Raw genomic sequence first — 17,847 nt, 5'->3', positions numbered from 1 at the left:
GGCTGTCTCCATATTCTAGGATACCAAGAACCCTTAGCAAGGTAAAAATTCAAGGAACTAACAGCTAACCTGAACTCTAACTGGATAACTTAGCACCATTTTCTCACCATTCACTAAGAGGACAAGGCTTCACTTGTGGATCATCAGGCCTGTACTCCCTTCCCCCAGTGTTGGAAAACTGCCAACCAAACAAACCAAAAAGGGAAAAGGGAAAATCTTTGTCTGGCTGGAAGAGCTCTAGAGATCAGTCAGAGAGAAATTGGGCAGGACATGTGTTTATGACTGTGTGGTACTCACAGAAGAGACTGAAGCTAGTAAAACATGAATTGTACAGCACTGGAGGAAACTGAGACGGCTTTGAGGTCTAGCCCCACCCCTAGCCCCCTAGATAAATCATAAGTAAAAGGAAATGAATCAGAAACTAAAAATAGGAAAAATAAGGGGAAAAAAGACTAAAACTACCAAAAATCTCACAAGGAAGAAAACCCAAAAACTCAACATAATCAGATAAATCAACCAGGAAGATATAAACAACCGAAAGGAATATGGCCTCCAGATCAGCTAAAAGATGCCAGGCATCTATGAATAAATATTGCAAGACAAAAAATAAATCAATACTTGAAAAGGTCTCAGAGGATCCTATGGGTTCTCAAGAACACATGTAACCACAGCAGAATGTTCCTGAATAGCTAAAGAGAAATAAAGATTGTGAAAGCAGCAATTATGGCAAATATACAGAAGTGACAGGTTGAAGAGAAGCAAAAAACAATAATGTTAAAAGAAAACATAAGATCCTTATAAGAAAAACATATTGTTCTTGAAGAAAAGCAAAGAAGATGGTATTCTGCAGACAAGATGACTCAAATGTTTATACTTTTTGATCCAGAGTTTTTACTATTCTGCGTATGCCTCAAGGAGAGCATTGACAAAAAATACTCCATATATAACAAAATATTTATAGGGAAAGACCCCCTACTACATCTTTGCAAAGGTGGGGGGTGTCAACAAAAGTGAAACATTATATACTGTTTATTTTTATTTATTTATTATATTATATTATTTTATATTTTTATATAATATATATTATATAATTTATATAATTTAATTTTATACTTTATATTTTATTTTATATATAATATATTATTTATTATACAATACATTATTAAAATGTATTGATGAGTTTTGCTAATTCCTTTTCTTCTCTTCCTCCTTTTTCCTTTAAAAACTATTATGAGAGAGAGTTCCCCACAAGGGGGAAATCCAAGTGACATCAAAACATATCAATAAAAATCTATCATATAAAAAATAAAAATCTATTCCAAAAATTTTTAAAGAAAGAAAAATCAAGGAAGAGGAGAGAATTCAAAATCATCAAGGAAAGAGAGAGAGGACAAAGAGACAGAGACAGAAAAACTGAGACAGGCAGAGACTGATCAGGTCACTTAACATCTTTATGCTTCAAGCAGTGGACTAGGATTACTTATGAAATTATAAATGTTTCTACCCCTCTCCTTGGAATGTATGGCCTGCTCTTCTTTCAAGGCCCAGCTCAAGTCTCCTCATCTCCTGATTCTTCTAGGTGATAATGAGCTTTTTCCCCTCAAAATTTCCTGGAGTACTTTGTCTAGATCTTGTCTCTTCCCTTTTCAACTTCTCCTTTAAATCATACCTATTTAGGTATATGTTATAATCTTTCTTTTATATTAGAGTCTAAACTTCTTAAGGGCAGGACCATGTGTAACACTAATGCAAAATTCACAACACCCACAGTGGCTATGAATATGCTGGTATAGTTTTGAATCACAAAATGTATCAGGCTCTCCTACATGGAGGACAGAACCAAAGCCTTTATTCAAATACCAGAAAACCAAGTACCAAAACCAGAAGGTCAAAGTCATTACAGTAACTACATTGGGTCACATGTTCAATGCAGCAAACACCTACATTCCCAAGCCTTCAAAACAAAACAGACTCCCTCAGCCAAAGATCCTGCTCTCCTCACTCACTCCCTCAAGCTAGGAGCCTCCTCTCCTCACTCATGGTAGGTGCTCAGCCTCCACTCTGCTCACTCCCAGCAGTTCCAGATCCCAGCAGCTGTCATTCCCAGCAGTTCTCAGCAGAAGTTCTGGCTGGTTCTCAGAAGAAGTTCTGCCAGCACAAGTTCTGTGCTCAAAATCTCTCTTCTCTCTAGCCTGGGCCTCTCCTTATATATGATATTAGCTCCTCCCTGCCCTGCCCCTTCCTATTACATCAATAGGTCCATCCCAATGTGGAATTCACAAGTTCTGGGTCTTAATACTTGACACAATTATGAACTTGAAACTAAGTGCTAAGTACCTGTTAGCTTGACAATACAAGGGGCATGGTAGATCTTCAAATCCCATTACCATTATACTGTGCCATTTTTACCTTTGTATCCTCAAATCTTAACATAGAGTAGATTCTTAATAAAAACTTGTTCATTCTAGTAGATAATATCCTTATTCAAATAAGGGTGTACATGTTGTGGTAGAGGAAAATGAGCACAGACTCTGTAATCAGAAAACCCAAGTTCAAATCTTACATCTGACATTTGCTATGTGTGTGACCTTGGGCAAGTCATTTAAACTCCCTAGGTCTTAGTTTCCTCATTGGCAAAATGAGGAAATTGAATGAATGAATGAAAAAGTATTACATGTTTACTATGTGCCAGGTGCATTGTAAGTAGCTTATAGGTAGGTACCTTACCTGACCTTATAGGTAGCTCTATGTTCCAATGAAACGTCAGATAATATATAATATATTATTAAAGTCATTGGATGGAGAGCTGGACCTAGAGTTAGGAGGACCTGAGTTCCAATCCATCAGACACTTACTAGCTGTGTGACCCTGGGCAAGTCACAGTTTCACCCTGCTTACCTCAATTTCCTCATCTGCAAAATGATCTGGAGAAGAAAATGGCAACCACTCTAGTATCTTTGCCAAGAAAACTCCAAATAGGATCACAAAGAGTTGGCCAAGACTGAAATACAGTCCTGTATTTATATATAGTATCTTGAAATATATTGTATACAGTCTTGAAATACTGAGCAACAATGTCGTTTTACCCTTAAACTTTAATGCATCTTAGATCAGAAAAAGATTACTTAATATATTTTAAAGAAAAGGAAATGAGAAAAGTGAAGAACTAAAATAAAAAAATAAAATATAATTTCAAAATAGTATAGTTATGTTTGTGGAATTCTAAGCCAGATGAGAGAAATGATTTGGGGATGCATCATTCCAGAAAATAATACCCATTTCCTAACTAGTTATCCTGAGCCCTACTCTTTTAGAGCAGGATAATCTGAGTTGCACAATTTTCCACCACCCTTTTTAACTATTTGTGGGTTCCTTACCATGAAAACTTTCTTCCTTTCTAATAATAATAAGGTTATTTGTGTTATTTTTATCTTTATCAATAATAAGATCAAAATATGATACCCAAGTAGTACCCACATTTCACTCCTCATGAATTCTTGTGCAGAATAGTCTACATTACATCAAGCAGAAGAACAATTTAGCTAAATGTATGCTGTAAAGAAAACATGCTGGTTCACTATTCTTCTGATAGAGCCTGTAAGTACCATCCTGCTTAGAGAAAATAATGAAATGATTGACTGTTAAGCCTACTGGAAAGAAAATCCAATGAAACTTAGAAACTATTATTTTTCTACTTGCTTTTTCACTAAGATATTTGGGAATATGAATGCCCACAGACTAAAAAAAAGGGTTGCTCCTTGCTCTAATTAAAAAAAAAAAATATATATATATATATGAATATATGCATACATATATACACACATGCCTATACCTATACACACACATACATATACATACACATACACACAGGGTGTATGTGTGTGTGTGTCTATGTGTGTATGCACACATGCATGGATGTGCATGTTGGAATGGGGCAGCTTGGTGGTACAGTGAATAAAGTGCTGCGCCTGGAGTCAGGAAGACACCTTTTCCTGAATTCAAATCTGGTCTCAGATGGTTACTAGCTGTGTGACCTTGGGCAAGTCACTTAATCCTATTTGTTTTAGTTCCTCATTTGTAAAGTGAGTTGGAGAAGGAAATTACTAACTGCTCTAGTATCTTTACCAAAAAATAAATGGAAAAGGGGTCACAAAGTGTAGTACGTAACTGAAAAAAGAACTAAATAACAACAAAATGTGGTTGGAATAACTTGACTTAAAGTTGAAAAACTCAGGATAGGTCACATACTGAGACCCCATTTCCCATGCCTCTTTTCTTGAACCTGACTGCTGGTGGGCCTATCTCTCAGTCTAAGAGAATATGCCACAGCACACTCTCCCCTTATAACGTACAAGGAGGAACTCAGTGGTTCTAAATAATGTTTTCCTTACTAGAGTTAAAAAAGTGATCACACACATTTTCATAACACCTTCTGTATTTATGTAGCACTTCACTGTATGCATAGTTTCCTCAGAAAAATCCTATACTATAGGTGGTACAACTGTTCCTGATGCATGGCATCAAGGAATCACAGAATTTCATACTTGTAGGTAACCTCAGAGGTGACCCAGTCAATTATGTACCTGATGAGAATCATGCTTGAGATCACAGGCTCTCATTGTAGGATGGAAGGGACCTTAGAGGTAATCCAGGCCAAATACTCCTGTTTGAAATATTTCTGCTTGAAAGATTTCCAGTGACGAGAAATCATCTGCTTTCTGAGGCAGCCTATTCCCTGTTTGGATAGCTCTCATTGATAATATATTCTTCCTCACATGGAGACAAAATCTTCTTTTTACCAACTACTACTCCTTGACCTTAGTTCTGCTCTTTGGAGCAAAACATAAGTCTAATCCATCTTACATATGATATCCCTTCAAATATTTGAAGACAGCTATTGTGACACCTCCACCCTAGCCTTCCCGCCTCATCTTCTTTTTAGGTAAAATATTTCTAATTGCTTCCTAGGTACCGTTCCCTCAAAATAACTATTCTATATTTCTCCCTTCTTCCACTTTCAGATGTCCAGAAAGTATCTCCCAAATTTACTGACTACTTTCCTTCCTATCTCCATTCATTTCTTATTTACATGTTTTTCTGGTCTTTTTGGAGGGGGGAAGGCAGGGCATTTGGGGTTAAGTGACATGCCCAAGGTCCCACAGTACATGTTAAGTGTCTGAGGTCGGATTTGAATTTAGGTCCTCCTGACTCCAGGGCCAGTGCTCTATTCACTGCCCCACTTAGCTACCTCACTCCATTCATTTCTGAACCCCTTGCATTCTAGCTTCTAACCCGAACACTTGATCAAAAATGGCCACTCTGAGGTATTCAACTGTTAAACATTATGGTGTTATCAGTCTTCATGCTCCAATATCTCAGAAACTTTTGATACAGAAACTTCTTGATACCCTACTATCCCGGACTTCTGTGACATTGCTCTATGCTCTGCTTCTCCTCCTACCTACTGTATAATCCTTAGTCTCCTTGTTCGATTATCATTTGTCTCTTGCCCACCAAATTTGGATTTTCTCAAGGTTCTATTCTGTGTCCTCTTTGCTTTCTTTATATTTACCCTTTTTTTTGAGAACTCATCAAATCCCATGGGACCAATTATAATTCCTAAATGGATAACTCCAACATATGCAGTCTTAATCTCCTTTTTTAGCTCCAGTTCCACTTCATCAAGTGTATGATGAACATCTTGTTTTGGACCTCCTATAGATCACTCAAACGTTCAAAACTTTTCCAAGACCTACCACTTCTAGAAACATCCCTATTTCTATTGAGATCCCAGGATCCTTCTGTTCAAGGATTATAATGGAGCCAATCTCAAGTCTTATTCTGCATCACCTTCCATATCCAGTAAATTGCTGAGTTCTTATAATTCTACCTTCATATCATTCCTCACATGTATTTCCTTCTCTCTACTCACAAAGCCATCACTGTACTTCAAATTTTCACTACTTCTCATATATGCTAGCCTTCTAAGTGATTTTTCTCCTTCCAACTTGTCCTTTTTCCAACCCTTCCTCCACTCAGTTACCAGAATAATTTTTCTAAGTTATGAGAACCAAATACACAAAGCTATGACAAGAAGAAACAAACTTGGAACTTTTCTTCCTTCTTTTTCCTTTATAGTTCCTCTCCATTTCCCATTCTTCCTTTCCACCTTCTCCTTGCCTTCCTCTCTTCTCTTCTCTTTCCTCTCCATTATATCTTATTCTAATCCCTTTATTTTTAAACAATTTAACTTTATAATTTTCTTCCTTAAGTAATTTTTTCCATCTTTACCTTTCTCCCACCCATTATGCAAAACAATAAAGAAAAAAGCAAGTCTAATGACATATATGCATAATCAAGGAAAAGAAATTCTCATGTTGGATATGTCCAAAAAATGCAACTCTCATTTTGCATTTTAAGTTATTACCATTTCGTCAGGAAGTCAGTAGTGTGTTTTACTTCTAGACTTCTGGAACTGCATTTTGTCATTCCATTGGTCAGAGATCTGAAGGATTCCAGAGCTGTTTTACTTTATAATCTGTTATTTTACAGAGAACCTGCTCATTGTTTGCTCATTTCAATCTGCCTAAAATAATAGAGGTCCTTCCAGTTTCCTCTGAAACTTTGGATCTTTCTTTCCATTGGCACTAGAAATTTCGTGAAGTGTACAAGTGAAGAAAAGAGGGGTCAAATCTGGTGAACAAGAATTCTTTGCTTGCTTGAAGGAACCTCATAACTAAGGTAGCCCTATAAGTTCATAGCCATTGTCTGGGTGACTGGAAAGGGTGAAGCTCGCCATAGGAGTGGATTTTTGGATCCCTTAAAAACCATGGAATTCTTTCTCTGCTTGTGGATGTTCCAAACATAGGAGAGTATTGGAAGTCTAATTGTATAGATTTCTTGATGAGGTGGAGGCCATAAGAATATGTTTTCATGACTTTCTATGCAGCGAAAAATCTTTTCAGCATTGTTTATTGTTTGAAATAAACTCTCCATAGTTCATGCCTTGTTATCTTGGTAATGGCAAGAGAATTGAGGATACCTCATTAATAGGTGCAACATGAGTCAAATATAAACTTTCTTTAGGTCTCTTCTCTGGGAGAGCAAAGACAAGATAGAGAAGGTATTCATAATTGAAAAGTCTCCAAAATGTGATTTATTTCCATTTGAACTCAGAGATTTAGCAGTGACCCACAAGTTATATACCTATTAGGTATGTGAGGGAAAAAATAGATATCAGAGCTTCCTGGATTTTACCACATCAATACAATTCATGATCCACCTAACATAAAGTTTGTGTGTCTAAACAAAAGCAAAAAATTCAGTATTCCCATTTTAACCACTTATTAATGTCTCCAGAGAAGGTAGTTGTTACTAATCCACTTAACTGCCTGTTGGAAAATGATGTCTGAGACCCATGACTTATGTTTCCATCCAGAGGATGACCTCTGGAATGACAGGAAGTTAATGATTCCTGAGTCAACATTATAAAGAACACACATACACACACACCATTGTTTTTATTGACATGCTACCTTTGATCAGGGCTGCATCAAGGTTCAATCACCGGGTGATGTAATGAGAATGAATTCCTTAGTTCTTAAGAATGATGTCACCCATAGAATAGACCTAAACACTATTTTTGATAACAGGAAAAAAAGCCTTGTGGGGTGGCTAGGTGGCACAGTGAATATAGCACTCGCCCTGAAGTCAGGAGGACCTGAGTTTAAATGTGACCTCAGTCACTTAACACTTACTAGCCGTGTGACCTTGGGCAAGTCACTTAACCCCAATTGCCCTGTAAAAAGCCAAAAAAAAAAAAGCCTTGCAGTTATCACATGAGTGAAGCAGTTTTCCCACTGTATCTAAAATCAATCCTTCATAGTTCCTACTGATCACAGGCCACTTGTGTGTCTCTTTTCTAAGGATAAATGTGCAAGCCCTATTCAGTTTTGAATTGAGTGATCCTTTTGACCTTTATGTTCTTACATAGACAGCATTGGGAACTTCTGTGGAGTGCTTATGATTATATACTTTACTTGTAGCTCTGAATGACTAATGAGAAATATAACTGCCCTTAGCTGTATGTCACTACAGATCCTAGACAGTAATGTTCCTCTTTCCCTGGAAGTTTTGATGTTGAATTTCCTGACCTTTCTCTTCATGATTACTTATAGGATCTCAGATTGGTTCATGTCTTGAACTGTTGGAGAGTTGGTGACAGTGGACTAACTTGCCTAAGAAATTCAAGGTATTTCTAAGCCAATTAATTAATAGAAGTTCTGAACAAAAAGAATTTCCTTCAGGGGAAATAAGTGGCATTTTTATTGCAGAAGATGACAATTGTTATATAAGGAAGACAGTGGGTAGAATACAGTAATTGATGTTAGAATGATTAATTTACAAATTAATAATAATTAATGTTAGACTATATTAAAAGCACAGTAGATAGAATAGATGACTCAGAGTGAACCTGTGTTCAGATGACACTTGTCATGGGCAAGTTTCTTCTGAGCCTCAATTATTTTATCTATAGCATGAGAGTCATACCTGCACCTCAGTGAGCTGTGGCATGATTCAAATGTAATATTCTATAGAGTGATTTGCAAATGTACATAAACGTTAGTCATTATTATTTTTGGCCACACAACATGCAGTATATTCAGGAATTGTTCTGTGAAAGCATTGTCTAGACACATTTTGCTGTTATGGTCCCTTTTATTGAATAGCATGAGGAAAGGGACAATTTAATTAATTTTTCTTTTTATACCCAATATCAAGAGAAGTTTCTGGCACATGGTAAAAGCTTGATACATGCTGTTGGTCATTGACTGATGTCCTCACTTTGGTGATATACCTGATCATGCATAGGACCTGCCTTTGATCACTACTGATTGTGTTACGATCATATCAATTAACCTCTTGGTGTCCCAGGTACTTTAAAGCTTTAAGTTAAAACCAGTTACAATCTACATTGGGGGATGTAGTTTCTATGCCAGAAGTACAACACATGAATCAAATCCAAAGTAAAACTAAAATGTGGGGGGGTGCATAGTTGAAATTGTCACCTGTCCCTTTTCACATAGCTAAAAATGAATAAAGAAGACCCCATGTTGTAGAAAAGGTGAATACTTCAAAGTAGAATCAGAAATTGAGCTAGATTCAGCAAAAGTTCATCAGAAATTCCAATTCCAGCAGCAGGTATGGGAAATGGAGAACAATACAGGTAATTTAATTCAATTCAGTTCAGTTCAACAAGCTTTTCAAAGGTACCTATTAGGCACTGGCTAGGTGCTAAGAATAAGAAGATAAAAATATAAATGATCCTTACCCTCAAGGAGCTTATACTCTCTTGAATACATTGTCATATAAAACCAATGAAGCTAAACAGGATCTAGAAAGAACTTTGAAAGGGACTTGTACAGTAAGTATTAGAGGAAAGATTATTGGTCTGGATTAAATTCCTTGCTCAAAGCAGCATTTTCTTATGGTGGTTCTCCCTTGCCAATTCATCCCAATATTCCATCATGGTGTTTCTGTAGGACTGAACAACTATTACTTTTATTATTAATTAAATTTATCAGTAAACTGTTTTATTGTAATAAACTTAAGCTGTAAAGCAAGGCAGAAATGACCATACATGATCATCTAAAACAGTTTGCATTTGCATCCAGCATGATGTGAATAGTTAGGTTTTGAGAACAGAACATTTTTAGTCTGTCATTCTTTTAGGGATTTATACAAAGGTAAAACATGTCTCTAGGTGTCAGGTTGTTGCTGTGAGAAGCGTTTAAATAAATACCACAGTTTTATCAGAGAATCATAGAAAGTAGAAATGGAAAAAGAAAAATTCATTTATTACATTTCCCAGGGGAAATAAAACAGGTTGACTGTGTAGAATACTCAATCACTGAAATTTTCTTGGCCTGAGTCAGGTAACCTTGTCTGTACAGACAAAAGGCAATATTTATTTGGTCTATACAATTGACTAGTGAGGCATTATCTTTATTGTGTAAGACTATGTTCATATGTGGGCATAAAAATCCACATTGATATGGATGTCTTATATTCAGAAAATTTTTTCGAATCAAATAAGGAAGCAGCAAAAGAAGGGAGGGTTGGGGAGAGTGCTGTTTCTCCATCAGAGATCTTCCTTGCTCCAGAGTGAAAATTGATAGATTTCACTCCCCAGATTAGACCATAACAGCTGTCCCAACGGGCATTCCTGAGGAAGTGATTACCATTATTTTAGTCAGTAAGCATTATAGAGTAATAACTAGGAGGCACCTCAGAGACCATCTAGTCTAAGTGTCTTATTTTATAGATAAAGAAACTGAGGCCCAGAAGAGTTAAGTGACATATACAAGGTGCCATAGGTATTAGGCTTCAGAGACAATTTAAACCTAAGTCTTCTTACTCAAGAGCCAGTGCTCATTCCATTATACTAGGATATTATGATATATATTATATCTGTAACATATTATGTTACAGATAGTTCTGTTCTACATAGTACTGAACAATCTGAAGAAAGTCCAATGATAGCTTAAGAAGATACTTAGAATTTTTATTTCTTACCCACTCTTTTTAGGGAAGCAACAGGTACTTTAAAAATTGTTCATAAGGCATATAGTCTTTGTCAAATGCTGCTTTTAAATCCATTTCAAAGGACTTGCAAACCCGTGGAAGAATTCATGACCTATGTGAACTGATTAAATTTCTTTCTATCTAGCTTCTGAAGGAGATCCCTACTGTTCTTTGCTCCCTAGCATTTCTAACCTTGTCTTTCTTTGGTGATAATCTACTTTCTGGGTTAACTTCTGCTGTACTTGGAAAATATTAGTGTGTGTGTGTGTGTGTGTGTGTGTGTGTGTGTGTGTTTAGAATCCGAGCTTTTAAAGTAATTCCTAGATCGATGGCCTGGGTGAAGCCAAGATAGTTGATTAGGGGGAGACACCCAGTTTATCTCTCTTAACATTCCCTTCCAAACAACTTGAAAATAGTGCCTCAAATCAAATTCTGGAATGACAGAGGAAACCATAGGCTATGGTGAGATATTTTTCTGACATAATTTCAGAGGATGGCAGGAGAAATATGTGATATCAAGGTAGAGGCCTGTCCAGAGATCCCACATGCAGTCATGGCAGCAACAGTGAAGCTCTCAGCCCAGACACAGTAAGGGAGTTGGACAACTTGTCAGAAAGTGATTACAGAGAATATTTTGCTAGCATGGGGTGTGGCTGGTGCTGATTGGCAACTCTATTGCCCATGCACAGTTCTGGGTCACAATTCCAGGGCAGAAAGGAGTGCTAGGAATAGGTCAAAATGGAGCAGGGGCCCTGGTCACAGTTCCAAAGCAAGAGGAGTGCTAAGTTTGGAGTTACAGGAGACCAGAGGCCCTTCCTGTGTAAAGATTAGAGTACTGACCCAGAGAGCAGTGACCACACTTCTACCCAGATCATATCAACTTAGAAGTACCAAAAACTTAAAGACCCCAAGAACTAACTCTGAAAACAGCAACGCAAAAAAGTTTGAAGCTTGCAACAATGCTTTCTCCTCCCAGGGTGAGCAGAGCTCAACTTTAACCTAAAATTCAAAGTCAAGAAATAGGCTGGAAAAATGAGCAAACAACAACAAAAAGAATTTGATCATAAACAGCTACTATAGTGGTAGGGAAGACCAAGACACAATCTCAGAAGAAGACAACAACCTGAAAATAGCTACACAAAAGCACAAAAAAGAATGGTAATTTGACTAAAAACCCAACAAATATTCATGGAAGAATTAAAGAAATAAAAATAGTAAAGGAAAAATTGGGAAAAGAAATGAAAGTGATGCAAAATTAACAGCTTGGTAAAAAAAAGGTGAAAGAATATGGAAGAAAATAATACTTTAAAAATCTGAATTGGCCAAATATGTTAAAAGACGCACAAAAACCTACTAAAGAGAAGTACTCCTTAAAAAGTAGAATTGGCTAAATGGAAAAGGCAGTTCAAAATCTAACTGAAGAAAATAATTCCTTAAAAATTAGAATGGGGGGATGGGGCAGGTAGGTGACACAGTGAACAGAGCACTAGCCCTGGAGTCAGGAGGACCTGAGTTCAAATCTGGCCTCAGACACTTGACACACTTACTAGTTGTATGACTTTGGGCAAGTCATTTAACCCCAATTTGCCCACCAAAAAGAAAACATTAGAATTGGGCAAGTAGATACCAATGATTGCACACGACATCAAGAAACAATTAAAAAAAGCTTAAGAAATAAAAAAAAGAATATGTGAAGTATCTCACTGGAAAAACAACTGACCTGGAAAATAGATTAAGAAGAGATAATTTCAGTATTGTTGGACTGTCTGAAAATGATGATCAAAGAAAGAGCCTAGATATCATATTTCAAGAAATTATCAAGGAAAACTGGCCTGATATCTTATATCCAGAGAATAATATAGAAATTGAAAGAATCCACCAATCAGCTCATGAAAGAGATCCCAAAATGAAAACTCCCAGGAATATGGGATCCAAATTCTAGAGCTCCCAGATCAAAGAGAAAATACTTCAAGCAGTCAGAAACAACTTAAATATAATGAAGCCATAGTCCGGATCAGACAAGATCTAGCACCTTCCACATTTAAGGTTCAGAGGGCTTGGGATATGATATTACATAAGGCAAAGGAACTAGGATTACAACCAATAATAGAAAAACTCAGAAAAACTGAGTGTAAATTTTTTGTGGAGGGGGGATGGATATCTAATGAGATAGAGGACTTTTAAGCATTCCTGATGAAAAGATCAGAGTTGAACAGAGAATTTGACATTGAAACACAAGACTCAAGAAGCATAAAAAGTAATAAAAAAGTATGAAAATACTAAGCATGAAACAGTAACATAAGGGATTCAATAAACTTTATATTTATATATGAGATGATGATGCATGTATCTTCTAAGAATTTTATAATTTTTAGTGCAGTTAAAAGGAGTTTATATAGACAGAAGACATGGGCATGAGTCAATTATGTTAGAGATCTCCAAAAACATGAAGTTAGAAAGAGGAATGAACTAAAAGGTTGAAGGATGAGGTAGAATGGGTAAAATTTTCTTATATAAAAGAGGCACAGATCCAACCCCAGACACCTGACACACACACAGAAACTAGCCATATGACCTTGGGCAAGTAATTTAACCCTGATTGCTCTCCCCTTCCCCCTCCAAAAAAAATGCAAAAATAAAAGAGGTGCATACAAGGTGGCTAGGTGGTGAAGTGAATAGAGTACTGGCCCTGGAGTCAGTAGGACCTGAGTTCAAATCTGACTTCAGACACTTAACACACAAAAAAACTAGCCGTGTGACCTTGGGCAACTCACTTAATCCCAATTGTCCTCCAAAAAAAAAAGCAAAAAAATAAAGGGAGGCACATAAGTAAGAACTTTTACAAAGGAGGGCAAAATAGGGATGGTGGCAGACAGTGCTTGCACCTCATTCTCATTGCAATGGGGTCAAAAAGGCAAGAAAATCATATATATATATATATATATATATATATGCATACGCACAGAGTTGTATATAGAAATGCAATGTACTCGATAGTGGAATAGGAGGGGAAAGGGATAAGAGAATGAAGGAAATTACAAAAGGGAGAGCAGATTAAAGGTAGCAGTCATTAGAAGCAACCCAGACTTTTGAAGAGGGACAGGAAAAAAAAAAAGAGGGCAGAAAAAAATAGGCTGGAGGGAAATACACAAAAATGATAACTGTGTGAATGGGATCAGCTCACCCATAAAATGGAAACAGATAGCAAAATGGATTAGAAATCAGAATCCAAAAGTATGTTATTTACAAGAGATATACTTGAAGGAGAAACACACAGAGAGTTGAGGTGAAGTAATGGTCTGAAATCTGATACGCTTCAGCTGAACTAAAAAAGGCTTTAGTAACAATTATGATCTGAGACAAAACTAAAGCAAAAATATACCTAATTAAAAGAGATAATCATGGAAGTTACATTTTGCCAAAAGTTACCATAGACAATGAAGTAATATCCAAAAGTTTTTATACAATGTTGTTCTGATTAAGGCCCCATCTTTCAAATATATACTGAGTATAGAACACAGTCAAATTTATAAAAATAAGAGACATTCTCCAATTGATAACTATCAAAGTATATAAACAGGTAATTTTCAGAAGAAAATATCAAAACTATCTATAGTCATGTGAAAAAAATACTCTAAATCACTATTGATTGGAGAAATACAAATTGAAATAACTCTGGGGTACTGCCTCACATCTATAAGAAATAACAAATGCTGGAGGGGATGAAGAAAAAAATAGGTGTACTAATGAACTGCTGGTAGAGTACTGAATAGGTCCAACCATTCTGGAGAATAATTTAAAACTATGCCCAAAGCGGCATAACGCTGTGCATACCCTTTGACCTAGCAATATCACTATTAGGGCTGAATACCAAAGAGAGAAAAGAAAAATAAAAAAAAAAGAACTATGTATACAAAAACATTTAAAGAAGTTATTTTTGTGGTAGCAAAGAATTGCAAGTTCTCGATTGGAGAATGGCTGAACAAGTTGTGGCATATGATTGTGATGTAGTACTATTGTGTTGTAAGAAGTGACGAGAAGGGTTGTTTCCCAAAAAATAATATGGCAAGAAATATGAGAATTGATGCAAATTGAAATGGGAAGAACCGGAAGATCATTGTACACAGTAATTGTAATGTTGTAATGATTATTAACTGTGAAAGACTTGACTACTCTGATCAATATAATGATTCAAGACAATTCCAAAGGACCTGAGATGAAGAAAATGTGGTGCCCCTTCAGAAAGAGGACTGGCGAACTCAGTGCAAATTGAAGTATACTTTTCTAACTTTGTTTTTCTTGCGTTTCTCTGAAATGTGGATAATATTTTTATGTTTCATATGTATCATTGATATATTTGCCTTCTGAGTAGGTTTGTGTGATAGTAATGGCAATTAAAGATTCCCCTGTATTGGCTTGGTTTTCAAATTGATTGTGTTAAAACCCAGAGTTTGTTAATCCCACCTGTGGGATGGGCTTGTTGATGTGAAAAGAAAGTCCTGAATTGGGAGGAGCTGGTGACATAGATTTGGAGAGACACTAGAGAGAGGCGGAAGATCTTTTTTGGAAGCAGCACCTCGTGGAGAGAGAGACTAAGAGAATTGCTGGTGGCCGCTTTGAATTGCCCTGGACTTTTGAGACCTGCCCCCTGAGCTGCCAAGGACTGAGGAGACATGGCTGTTTTGCTGGTACTTTGTCTGTCTGTTTTGATGTTGTTTTGCCAGATTTGTCCACTGGTGAAAGACAGTCCTTTTGTTGAAGAAGTCCTGGAACCTGGCTGTTGGCTAAGAAGGCCTGCGACTGTCCTGCAGACAGAGAGTGAATACTGTCCACTGGTGAGGGACAGTACTGTTGTTGCAGGGGTCTGGAGACTGTCCTGCAGACAGAATGAATACTGTCCACTGGTGAGGGACAGTACTGTTGTTGCAGGGGTCTGGGAGCCTTTCTGTTGGTTCAGAAGCCCTGAAGAAGGATTTTCTTGTTGTATGTTTACAGAAATCCTGGGAGAGGGCTTTGCTAATGTGTTCAGGGGTTCTAGGGCTGTTCTACAGACAGAGGATAAATTCATGAAGGGACTGGCAATGTATCTTATGGCCTTGCTAAGCCTTGTCTCTCCAGGAACTAAGATTGCTGAGAACTTGCCTCTTGTCAAGATGAAGAAAAGACCTCCATTTGGGTATTAAGTGCTGTGTTTAAACTTGATGTAACTCTGGGGTAGATTCAATTGTGATCCAGGAGGTGGGGAACTTTTGACCTTATTGTGCTCTGTGATTGACAAATGAAGGTACTTTACCTATGTTTGGAAACTAATCTCCATTTGAGAAGAGGGGTTTTGTGGTGGACTTAATTAAGGTATAGCCTAGGGGTGGAGTAGTATTTAGAACAGGGACTTTGTAATTGATTGAATGATTGGAAGATCCTGGGGTGGGGTAGTACTTGGAGATTATTTAATCACGCTTAGTAAATGCTGTATTTTGAATGATGTCATGTTTTGATCTTCTCTGTTCTGGGTTTGTCACTGAATAAAATAGAGAGCACCTATGCTGGTATTTTGAACCTGGGAAGTTGCCTTTCCTTGGCATTACATTACAGTTTGGGAAGGAGTAAAAAAGAGGGAGAGAACTTGGAACTAAATATTTAAAAAGAAAGAATGTTAAAAATAAATAAAGAAAAAAGAAAAAAAATTACTGAATAAACAGATACACAAGAACAAGAAAAGTTCCAAGATGTATGTGGTAATCTCGATTGGATTACTGCCTCAGGATGTAATTTTTGGCCACTTTACCTTTCTTTTTCTCAGTTTTCTTATCTGTATAACTCTTAATTGGATAATTAGTGTGTTGATAAGATAATGAGCACTTTAAGGTCCTGGAGGAAAGGTAAATCAGCTTAAACACTTTTCCTTAGCAAAAGCTGGAAACAAAATAGATTCCCATAGATTTTGGGAAGGCTAAGCAAATTTTGCTTCAAGAATGAAACATTTCTGAATCATAAGAAATGATGAATATGAAGATTATAAAGAAGCATGGGAAGAAGACATAGGAACTGATGTGAAATAAACTAAGCTGAGCTAGGAAAACTATTGCATAATGACTATTACAATGTGAATAGAAAGAGCAACAAGCAAAACCAAATCAAAAGTGAATGCTATTAAATTAAAATGCCCAATCTTGGTTGGTCCTAAAGAAGAGATATGAGAACACAATCCCTTTCCTTCTTTGTAGACATGAGAGGCTGATCATGGAACACTGAATTCCAAAGGACCTGATGAAAAAAAAATGTGCCCCTTCAGAAAGAGTACTGGTGAAATCTGAGTGCAAATTGAAGTATACTTTTCTAACTCAATTCAATTCAATTCATGACATTGGGAGTTTTCTTGGCAAACATACTGGAGTAGTTTACCATTATCTTCTCCTGTTCATTTCACAGATGAGGAAATTGAGGCAAATAAATTTAATGACTTGCACAGGGTTACATTGCTAATAAATGTCTGAGGCTGGATTTGAATTCAGGTCTTTTTGATTTCATGCTTAGTGTTATATCCGCTATGCCACCTAGCTGCCTCTGCAGTCTAATAGGGAAAGACAATGTACAGAAGAAAGCTATAAAGGAGAATACTTGGGACAGGGGAACAGGGTTCCCATAGACTCAAAACCAGGAGGAACCACTGATGGAAACTGAATTGCCAAAATGTTTGTGAGTCCTCTATCAAAGAAATTTTTTGGAGGAATTCAAAATCAACTTCTAGTCCTTTAATCCACAGAAGGAGGCAACTGAATTTGAGTTGAGAAAATATAGCATATGAAAACATGAGTTGATCTGTGTGCTGATTAGATTTAATATTGGATTTTAGTTTTTGCTGAACATTTTTTTCTGACTTTTAAAAATCCCTATTATAAGAAATTATTCTCTGTTAGAAATATTTTGGGGAAATAAAGGTGCTGCTCAAACACAACTTGAACATTTAAATATACATATATTTAAACATTTGAATTTAGAACTTTGAATTCCAGATTCTTTCCCTTCCTCCCTCCTCACCCACTCTTACTGAGAAGATAAGCAATTCAATATAGTTTGTACATGTGTAGCAAAACTTTCCCATAGTGGATATATTGTAAAAGACTGACTGTATTTCCCCCCATCCTATCCAGCCCCCCACTTGTTCTATTCTCTACTTTGACCCTGTCCCTTTTCAAAAGTATGTATTTCCAACTTCCCTTCCCCCCAATCTGCCCTCCCCTCCATCATCTCCCCTCTCATCCC

The 17,847-nt window shown here is 36.8% G+C and overlaps 1 protein-coding gene across 2 annotated transcripts in view; it reads left to right on the top strand.

Moving 5' to 3' along the window:
- KCTD8 (potassium channel tetramerization domain containing 8) overlaps window positions 1-17,847 on the top strand; it is a 314,322-nt gene that overhangs the window by 179,900 nt on the left and 116,575 nt on the right. Inside the window, exon 2 of one of the 2 annotated variants that reach the window (XM_069105163.1) lies at window positions 8,178-8,251. The exons of the other annotated variant lie outside the window; for it this stretch is intronic. Coding sequence (XP_068961264.1) covers window positions 8,178-8,221 — 44 coding nt within the window. The 3' untranslated portion in view covers window positions 8,222-8,251. The remainder of the gene's footprint in view (window positions 1-8,177; window positions 8,252-17,847) is intronic. 2 annotated transcript variants of the gene reach the window in all.

Source organism: Petaurus breviceps, unplaced genomic scaffold, assembly GCF_028583685.1.
Source record: "Petaurus breviceps papuanus isolate PSGF00001 unplaced genomic scaffold, PetGlider_PUasm1.0 76, whole genome shotgun sequence".
NCBI lineage: Eukaryota > Metazoa > Chordata > Mammalia > Diprotodontia > Petauridae > Petaurus > Petaurus breviceps.
This window is presented reverse-complemented; position numbering and strand designations above follow the sequence as displayed.